Consider the following 9,725-nt stretch of genomic DNA (forward strand, 5'->3'; position numbering starts at 1 on the left):
CCTGGCCGTGCTGAGTGCAGCACACACAGGGCCCACAGCCGCAGCAGAGCCCAGCCTGGCCCAGGGCACCAGGGAGGCCGCCCGCCGACCATGATGGAGGAACTGCTCTTGGTCTGGGCGCCTCCCTTGTTTTCCGAAGAATTTCAGCAAACCGAGGCCCCTGTGGAGGTGACCTGGGTGTGGCCCCGGACAGGCCACGCCGAGGGTGGCTGCTGAACGCGCCCAGCGCCGGAGTCGGGCCCTCGAGCCTCAAATTCCCCCGACACGTACAAGCTGGCTGACCTCGGCCTCAGTGTCCGCGTCTGCAGGATGGGCACAGTCATGGCCGCCTGCGGGGTTTTGTAAGGATCCGTGTGACAGCCACGTGAGGTGTGACGCATGACATCGGCCCAAATGCTATCGCTAATTCAGTCAGAAAGCTTGTGCGGAAGCTTCGAAAGAAGCGATGTTATTTACTCCCGATGGGGTGGGCGAGCCCTGCGCAGCTCAGAGCGCAGCTTTGGGGTCAGCCAGGCCCGGGTCCGGACCCCAGCCTAACCTCTCTGAGCCTCATGTCGCCCTCTGTCGGGTGGGGAGCAGCAGTGCCACCTCCAGGCTGTGGGGCCCCAGGGATCAGGAGCTTTGATCACCAGGTCTGTCCCCTCTCCCGGGAGCAGGGGCCCCAGCCTGCAGGGGATGCCGGCCTCCTGCCCCGCGAGGCTGCTGTGCAGGCTGCTGTGCAGGCTGCTGTGCAAGGCTGTGGCCGTGTGCAGGCCAGGAAGTAGCGTCCCCAGAACCCCAGTCCGCCGGCACCTTGATCTTGGACAGCGGGGCCCGGGCCTGGGCACTGGGATTGGTCATGGGGATGCGGGCTGTTTCCCGAGTCTTCCCCTGCCTCGCTGCCGCTCACGAGGCTGGCTGTGGGCCACACCCCGCTCCCCGGGGCCCGGGTATGCCAGGCGTCCTCAGCTCTGTGGCACCTCCTGCCACCCACTTCCTGGTTGGTCCTGTGGCCACCACCTTCCACCAAAATGGGCTTGTGTCTGGCTGTTCTGACCCAGGAGCAGGTACTGGGGGTGTTTCGAGACCCTGTTTCCCAAGATGGGTTTGTATTCCTGCTGAGCGGGGCTCGTGTGCTCCCCCCGCCCCCATCCAGGCCAGCAGCCCCCTAGACTCCACCCCTCCTCTCCACCTCCCGAGGCCAGGCTGCAGCCGGGTGGCAGCTGCCCCTGTGACTGTCCTGCAGGACAGACAGCCTGCGTGGCCCTGTAAAACCTCTCCCGCCAGTGACTGCTGGCAGAGGGTGCGGTGCAGCCCAGCAGCCAGCCGGGGTGTCCGCCTGGGACATAGTCCTGCCCCCGGAGCCGCTGGCTTCTGCTTTCATCCCTGGGCAGCGAGGTGCCTGGAGATCAAGAGCGCTGCAGGGTCACCTCTGTCGCCACCACGGGGCGCGAGGCGGTGCCAGCTGCCCGCAGCCCCTGCCAGCTCCCAGAGGCTCCTGCGCGGCTGCTGTCGCCTGGGAACCCCTGGCCTGGGATTCAGAGGCCAGGAAGTGAGGGTCCCTCCTTAAAAACAAGACGAATGAGTCCCCCCTCTTCTGCAAGGGGCAGGGCAGCTGGGGGACCCCAGCCTTCCCCACCCTGCAGTTCTGTGCGGAAGCCATAGCACGGCCACCCCGTCATCTCCATTCGGGGGAGGAGGACAGCGCTGGGCAGGCAGCTCCCTGGTGCCCAAGGGGCTTCCTTCTGCTCAGAGAAGCCGGTGCTTCTGGCAAGGGCCCCTCCCCAGCGGGGCCCGGGCCTGGGCACTGGGATTGGTCATGGGGATGCGGGCTGTTTCCCGAGTCTTCCCCTGCCTCGCTGCCGCTCACGAGGTCTGTAAAACATAGGTTCCCTCTGCGGGCACCAGATGGGGCCCTGGGCGGCACCCTTCCGCCTGGGGCCGCCCCATCAGGAGGCACGGCTGCCGATGAGGCCCCACCCGTGGTCAGAGCCTCCGTTCGCTCCCAGGGCCTCAGCGGTGCTGACCCGGCAGCCCAGCCATTGCCGTGCAGGGTCCTGGTGCAGCCAGAGCCCAGCCAGGCTTCTGTCCAGAGGCGGCAGGTGCCTGATTTGGTGGTGATGGGGGCTGTGCAAGGGGATTTCCCGTCGATTTGGGACGGTTGGGATTTCTTGGCCGTGACCTTTACCTTAACTCTGACGTTGGTTAGATGTGAACGGGGCCTCCGCTCGCCCCCGCCTGGACGGGGCTCTGTGCTGGGTCCACGTGTGTGATCAGGGACAGGCCTTTGAATGTCGCTCTGAGAAGAGTGACATGTTTAGCCTGTGACCTTTGTTAAGAAACTCCTAATGGGTCTCCGTGGTCCGGACGCTCCTGCTCTTGTCTGGCCACGTGAGGTCCACGCTGTTCAGTGGCAGGTCGGTGGGTCAGTGCGCCACTCGGCTCCCCCGGCTCAGGCCCGGGGGCTTGGAGGAGAGACAGGCCCCTCGTGGCAAAGAGCAGGCGCTGGGCTGTGACCCTGCCCCGGGACATGCGCCCCGCTGGCCCCACCACCCGAATCTCAGCAGACCTCATGGTGCTACCGAGGAACGGGGTTGTTGGTCTCCACACCCCTCCCGCACCTGGCCTCTCGCTTGCTCCCCGATGGCCCACAGGCCGGGCCAGGGGTCACGTGCACCTTGGCCAGACTCTCGGTCCTGGCCCCAGACTTGCTGAGAGGAGAGGAAGGGGCCCGGAGGCGGGCGTCTGGCTCCTGGGCGGGAGGGGGGAGGGGGGCGGCTAGGGGTGTTATGCAAGCGCCCTTCCGGATCTGTGCGGTTTCGAGCAGTTACACCTCTTCCTGTCTCTCCGAGGCCCACAGTCACCGCGGTGGCTGCTGCTGGCTGTGGCCGGCAAGGCGGCGGCCCTGTGCTGGGAACAGCCCCAGCCGAGCTTCAGGGCTGTGGCAGGAAGGCTCTCCAGGGCTCGAGAAGCAGGAACTGGAGCTCCAGCCCCAAGCCCGCCAGGAACATCAGTGATGTCCAGCTGTCTGTCTGTCCATCACACCTGGCCAGCGGGAGCCTTGCTCTCCGCCTCCCCTCGGTCACGTCCACTGAGCATCTGGCGTGTGGCTGGCGCCCTGGGGCCCTGGGATTCATCTGTGAGCAAGAGAGACAAAGCCCTGGCCCAGGAGGAACCGACATCCCAGTGATTGCGGGCATAGGGGGAGGGAGTGACAGTGGGGGACGTCCTTCATGGTGTCACAGCGGCGCCCTCCAAGGTAGCCGGGTCCTCACACCCTCCCTCATCAGAGGAGGGTTGGTCTTTGCAACCAGAGGACAAACTTCTTCGTGAAAGACTAGCAGCTTCTTGCTTCTTTACTCTGGGGAGGTTCCAGGCACCTGGTGTGAGAGGCCCAGGCCTCGGACCTCGCTGCCCGCAGCCACACAAGCAAGACGTGTAGAAGAGGAGCCCCTGGCCCCAGGCCAGCCTTCGGATGAGACTGCAGCCCCAGCCGCCGGCAACCTGACTCAAACTTGGGATAGAGCCCGAGCCGGAACCGCCAGCCCCATCCATCCCGATTCCTGACCCTCCAAAACCGGTGAGAAAGGCTTGTTTTAAGCTGCTAACCCTCGTCCCGTGGCAACAGATAACTCCTACGTTATCACTCTTCCGACCTCAGCTATCGAGGGACAAGCCTTCTGGAACCTGTGAGGTGCGGCCACAGAGGCCCTCAGAAGCACAGACTCCCTTCATGACATCGAGTCCTCCCTGTGTGTGACGGTCACATGCATGGGACTAGCCCAGGGGTTCTCAACCTGTGGGTCTCGACCCCTTTGGCGGTCGAACGACCCTTTCACGGGGGTCGCCTAAGACCATCCTGCATATCAGATATTTACATTACGATTCATAAGAGTAGCAACATTACAGTTATGAAGTAGCAACGAAAATCATTTTATGGTTGGGTCACAACATGAGGAACTGTATTTAAAGGGCCAGAAGGTTGAGAACCACTGGACTAGCCTTTTTCTGGGAAAGACAAGTAGCCTTCCGCGAGCAGAGAGCAGAGGCAGCGAAGGAAATGCAGGTGGCGTCGCAAGTCTGAGGACCTGGACAGTGGTTTCCTGGAGGGACGACAGCTGCCCGGGGGCAGGGACACGTCTGTGCGTGAGCGGCTTCGTGGCGCCAATACCCAGGAGGGAGCCGTGAGCGGCGATTTGGCAAGAAGCACTCCCAGGCCGTGGCCCTCCCCTTCCCTGCACCGGGGCCGGGCACAGACCCATCCCAGCGCCCTGGCCCTCCTCACGCCCCACACGCACACGCACCTGCAGCACGTGGGCTCCTCAAACCCCGTTATCACTTCACGGAGGAAGAAACTGACGCCTGGGGAGCCTGGGAGGATTGCCCAAGGCCACCCCCAACGACGTCCGTTAGAACGCGGACCCGGGACCAGATCTGAGCCCTGACGGGGCCTCACACCCTCCGGCAGCTGAGTGGGTGTCCTCGGGTCACCCAGAGGATGGAGCGGGGTGAGCTCGGGCAGGGTTTCGATTTAGAAGCGGTGACCGCTCCAGCTCTCAGTGTGCTAACTCCCTTTCCCATCAGGCCCCGTTCAGGGAGGCCCGGCCACCCCGGCTTCTCGAGCCCCGGGATCTACGGTGCAGAGAACGTGGCGGCCTGCTTTCCCGTCGTTGGAAGTAGCTCCTGCCACTCTCTGGAGCTGTCGTTTCGCGTGATGAGGATGATCCTGAGGTTTGAGCCCCGGATACGCTCCCGGGAGTGCTCAGGCTAAAGCTCCGCCCACCTGCAGGAGAATGGATCCCAGTCTAGACTGGGTGGCACGTGCAGTCTTTGGACCAATGGGTTTGTCCATGGTGATGGCAGAGGCTCCAGGGCGAGTATCTAATGGCTGAGGCTGGAGCTGGTGCAGTGTGAGTGTGAGCGTGTGTGTGTGTGTGAGTGAGTGTGTGTTTGTGTGAATGTGAGCACTGGGATGTGGGGAAGGGGACTTCCCCCGCCCCTGCTGCTCTGCCTGCCTCCCTCCAAGGTGCCTGCCATTGGCAGTATCCCACTAGGACATCTGCTCCTCCAGGATTGCCTGCTGGGAGGATGCAGTTGCTCCTGATTGGATGGTGGCAGCTGCAGGGCCAGGAGGTGGGCTCTGGGCCGCAGCTGGCCCCTGGCTCAGGGAGTCCAGGCTGGATAGGGGGAGGAGTGGGAGAGCTGGCCTCCCCAGGATGCCCTCCTAGTTGCCACAGGTGGTGCTGGTTGTCCCAGTGTGAGTGTGAAGTGTGAGTGTGTGTAGGGTGAGTATGAGCATGTGAGTGTGTGTGTGAGCAAGTGTGTGTGAGCGTGTGTGTGAGTGTGTGTATGTATGTAAGCGTGTGTGTATGTATGTGAGCGTGTGTGTGTGTATGTGAGCGTGTGTGTATGTGTGTGAGTGTGAGCGCGTGTGTGTGTGTGAGAGAGTGTGTGTATGTGCGTGTGTTGGGGTGCAGCTAGTGTGTGAGAGTGTGTGTATGTGCGTGTGTTGGGGTGCAGCTAGCAAAGTCACACAGCAAAGGACATGGCTACCAGGAGAAGTGAGGCATGGGGCCAGTCAATCTCCTGTACCTCCCTCCTCCATCCTGAGCCAATCCGATGGCGGCTCGGCCAACCAGAGCATCTGGGTGACCCAGGCGTCCCAGCCAGGCCCCTCAGAAAGTGTCTCCTGTCATTCTGTCTCCATCCTGGACTCGCAGGCTCGGGGCTGGCCTTTCTTTGCAGTTTCTTGGTTTAAGCTGTGTATTCCTTTTCTTCTGTCTCCTGGATGTGCTAAATTCTTTCCATCTTGTGCAAGTGTCTCTGGGAGAGGGAGGGAGGGAGGGAGGGGGGGAAGAAGAGAGGGAGAGACGAAATATAAGCAAATGAGGCGCAATGTAGACCATTGGTGAACAGGATGAAGAATACAGGGGTTTGTTGCTGTGATTTTTTTTACAACTTTATTGATGTGTGAACGTTTTGCAAATGGTCAGTTGGGGAACAGAAGGACGGAGCCTCCTGACCTCTTGGCCCCCCGTCGTCGCCGTCAGCTCACCCGGTAAAAGCTGGGCGCTGAGGTTTACTCGGCGGCTCTCCTCGGGCTCGGTGTTTCACATCTGGACTCTCTTTGCCCGTGAGGGAGGATGGGCGGCCTGGTGAGCGCCCCTGCTTCAGTGTCTCCCTGTACAAGTCGGGGGTTTGCTCAAGGTCCACACAGGCCGGGGCCTAGTGCAGGGGACAGGGACCAGACTTTGGACCTCAAGCCAGCTGTCCCTCCTGGGCCTGGTGTGCTCTCAAATGGCTTATAGCGTCCCCTCCCCCCGCCACTGGGAGGTGGGGAAGGGGACTTCCCCCGCCCCTGCTGCTCTGCCTGCCTCCCTCCAAGGTGCCTGCCATTGGCAGTATCCCACTAGGACATCTGCTCCTCCAGGATTGCCTGCTGGGAGGATGCAGTTGCTCCTGATTGGATGGTGGCAGCTGCAGGGCCAGGAGGTGGGCTCTGGGCCGCAGCTGGCCCCTGGCTCAGGGAGTCCAGGCTGGATAGGGGGAGGAGTGGGAGAGCTGGCCTCCCCAGGATGCCCTCCTAGTTGCCACAGGTGGTGCTGGTTGTCCTTGCACCTGTAGCTGCTTGAGCACCGCCCCCCGTGGACAAGGTGAGCATTGCACCCTCCAGAGAACACTGCCCTTGTTCATCAAACGGACAGCACCCCAGGTCCTCCACCACCGAGGGCAGCACCTCAGGTCCTCCACCACCGAGGGCAGCACCCCCAGGTCCTCCACCACCGAGGGCAGCACCCCTGATCCTCCACCACCGAGGGCAGCACCCCCATCCTCCACCACCAAGGGCGTTCAAGGTTAACACACCGCCCATCCAGCCACCCCCCTGGGCTTCCCTGGGGGAGCCTTCAGCAGGCTGAGTTGCGGTCATTCAGTCGTTCATTCATTCAACAAATATTTGAGTGTCTACTTGTGCCAGGCACAGCTGTGGACACAAGACAAAGCTGGCAACTTCGTGGGAGGGAGACCTCATAAATGAGATGTCTGCGTACGAGGCGTGCTGGAGGGGATACGTGCTGCGGGGAGGGGGGGGTGATGCCGGGAGGGGACGGGGGGTGTGGGGGAGACGGGTTTGCTGTTTAAGGTAAGGTGTTCAGGAAAGACTCCATGAGAAGGTGGCCTTTGTAAAAGAGGCAGAGGTTGGGGGGCGGGGGGCCTTCAGAGGGATCTTGCGGGTCAGAGGGCTCAGGTGGAGGAAGACCAGGTGCAAAAGCCCTGAGGCTGGAGTGTCTGCGGGTTTGTGGGGCCTCAGGAGCCAGTGTGCGGGGGTGAGGTGAGCACAGGGAACAACGGGGGGCGGGGAGGGGCAGATGGGGTCCCAGGCAGGTGCTGAGATTTGGGCTTTCGTTCTGAATAAAGTGAGGAACTACTGGAAGGTTTGGGGCTAAGTAATGGCATCATCTGATTGATATCTAGGAGGTTCTTCCGGCTCCTGTGAAGTAGACCATGGGGGGAAGGTGGGAGCCAGGAGCCCCTTAGAAAGCTGTTGTGGGGACGAGAGAGAAGGTGGTGGCCGGGACCGGGGAGAGCTTGTGGGGATCCCTGCGAGGGGCGGAGGGTCCTGGATGCTCCTGAGGGGGTGGGTGATGGGTCCTTGCTGAGCTGGGATGACGGTGGAAGGGCAGGGCTGGGTGCCCTCGGGAGCTCAGCATGATCTGTTGCTGCCCCAGATGTTACCACAGACTTTACTCTCGGTGTCTGTGGGGCATGGCTCCCCTGGGTCCCCCGCTTCAGGGCCTCCCAGGCTGCATCAAGGTGTTGGTGGGGCTGGGCTCATATTCACAGGCTCGACTGGGGAGGCCCCTCTCCCCCGCAACTCGCACGGTGGTTTGAAGGATTCCGTCTTGTGGGCTGCTGGCCAGAGGTCACCCTTAGTTCCTCGCCATGTGGGCCTCTCCAACATGGCAACTTGCTTCATCAGAGCCAGCAAGTCAGAAAAGAGATGCCACTAGCAAGACAGAAGGCACCATCTACGTGCCTCATCACAGAAGTGACGTCCCATCACTCGTGCTACCTTCTGTGGTTAGAAGCAAGTCACTAGGTCCAGCGCTCACCCAGGGGGGGAAGGGGGGAACGGGAGGGGGGTTACACAGGGCGTGAGTGCAGGGGCTGGGGGAGGCATTGGACAAGCTGCTTCCTTTTAAAAAAAAACATATTTTCGTCCTGGCCGAGAATCAATGATTCTCTCTCATCATTGATGTTTCTATCTGTCTCCTCTCCCTTCCTCTCTGAAATCAATAAAGAAATATATTTAAAAATATTTTTTTTTCATTGACTTCAGAGAGGAAGGGAGAGGGAGGGAAGGGAGAGAGAAACATCAATGATGAGAGAATCATGGATCAGCTGCCTCCTGCACGCCCCCCACTGGGGATCAAGCCTGCAACCTGGGCGTGTGCCCTGACCAGGAATCCAACCGTGACCTCCTGGTTCATAAGTTGATGCTCAACCACTGAGCCACACTGGCCGGGCACAAGCTGCTTCCTTCACACTGAGCGGCCCCACCGGTGGCCTGCAGTGGGCTGGAGTCGGGGTGAGGGGAGGGGAGGCAGCAAGGACGGCCCTGAGATGGGGAAGACAGAGTTCTGAGCCCACAGAGGCCCCTGGTGCCACTGTTCCTGCTGTTTGGGCAACAGAAATGTGCTCCCAGGGCCTCAGCAAAGCCGCCAGGGCGGGCGAAGGACCCCCCAGGAGCGCTTGTGGGGGAAAGTGGGGAGATGGGGCAGAAATCCTTCCCGTCCTTGGGCCTGGTCATCAGCCTCGCCCAAACCCCCGTGGGTCTGTCTGTCTGTCTGTCTGTCTGATGAAGGACGGGCGATGACCTTCACCCTCGCAGAGCCTCCAGGCCAAACCCAGCTGGCCTTGCTGAACCTGCTCCCCCTCTGCTTCCCCGCAGAGCCTTCCCGCGTGAAGAGCCCCAGGCGGGACCAGTGAGGCCGGCTCCATGTACCCAGAATCCACCACAGGCTCCCCGGCTCGGCTCTCCCTGCGGCAGACGGGCTCCCCCGGCATGATCTACAGGTGACTCCTGCCCCCGCCCCCCCCCTCCCGTCAGTCCTGCCTCCAGGAGGAGCCCCCGAGGCCACTGTCTTCCTCTTGACCCGGGGAAGGACCGAGTGAGGCCCTTGGGCTGTGAGGTGCAGCGGCAGGCTGGTCCCTCCAGCTCCCCCATGCCCGGGGCGAGGCTCAGATGCTGGGAGGGTGGGGTCGGGGCGGCCTCTTCCAAGCACAGCTGGGGTCCTTCTGGGTAAATCCCAGGCTGACCACAGGGAGGGGGCAGGAGGCATTGGGCCGAGCTCGGAACCCAGGCGGCATCACTGCACGAAACCGGGGCCCAGGTGGGGTCCTGGGGCCCCCCAGTCCTGGAGCGCTGGGACCTGCCTCGATAGTTATCGGCCTGAGCCCCAGCCAGTGTCCCGGGAAGTCACAGGGGAAAGGACTGTCCCTCCCTCAAGACCCTAAGAACCCACAGTCGCATGCAGACTGGCCAGCGCGTGGGGTGACAGCCGGTCTCGGTTGGAGGTCTTTCCACCCAGACAGACCTTCCCGGGGTGATGGGAGTGGGGGTGGGGTACCTCCTCTCTTGTTTCCTCTTCTCTGTGTGTGAGTGAGGCAGCCCCAGGACCCGGGTCCCAACAGAACGGGCTTCTGCCCCCGCGCGCCACTGGGTGGCGCTGCCGCCGAGCGCCAGG

At 62.2% G+C, this 9,725-nt stretch overlaps 1 protein-coding gene across 5 annotated transcripts in view; it reads left to right on the forward strand.

Annotated features, from left to right (window-relative positions):
* KCNAB2 (potassium channel, voltage gated subfamily A regulatory beta subunit 2) overlaps positions 1-9,725 on the forward strand; it is a 62,183-nt gene that overhangs the window by 16,061 nt on the left and 36,397 nt on the right. For 4 of the 5 annotated variants that reach the window (XM_014546165.1, XM_014546167.1, XM_014546168.1 and 1 more), the window contains exon 3: positions 8,923-9,054. In XM_014546165.1, coding sequence (XP_014401651.1) covers positions 8,978-9,054 — 77 coding nt within the window. In that variant the 5' untranslated portion in view covers positions 8,923-8,977. The remainder of the gene's footprint in view (positions 1-8,922; positions 9,055-9,725) is intronic. The other variant, XM_014546166.1, reaches the window with a different exon arrangement.

Source organism: Myotis brandtii, unplaced genomic scaffold (genome assembly GCF_000412655.1).
Source record: "Myotis brandtii unplaced genomic scaffold, ASM41265v1 scaffold434, whole genome shotgun sequence".
Classification (NCBI taxonomy): domain Eukaryota; kingdom Metazoa; phylum Chordata; class Mammalia; order Chiroptera; family Vespertilionidae; genus Myotis; species Myotis brandtii.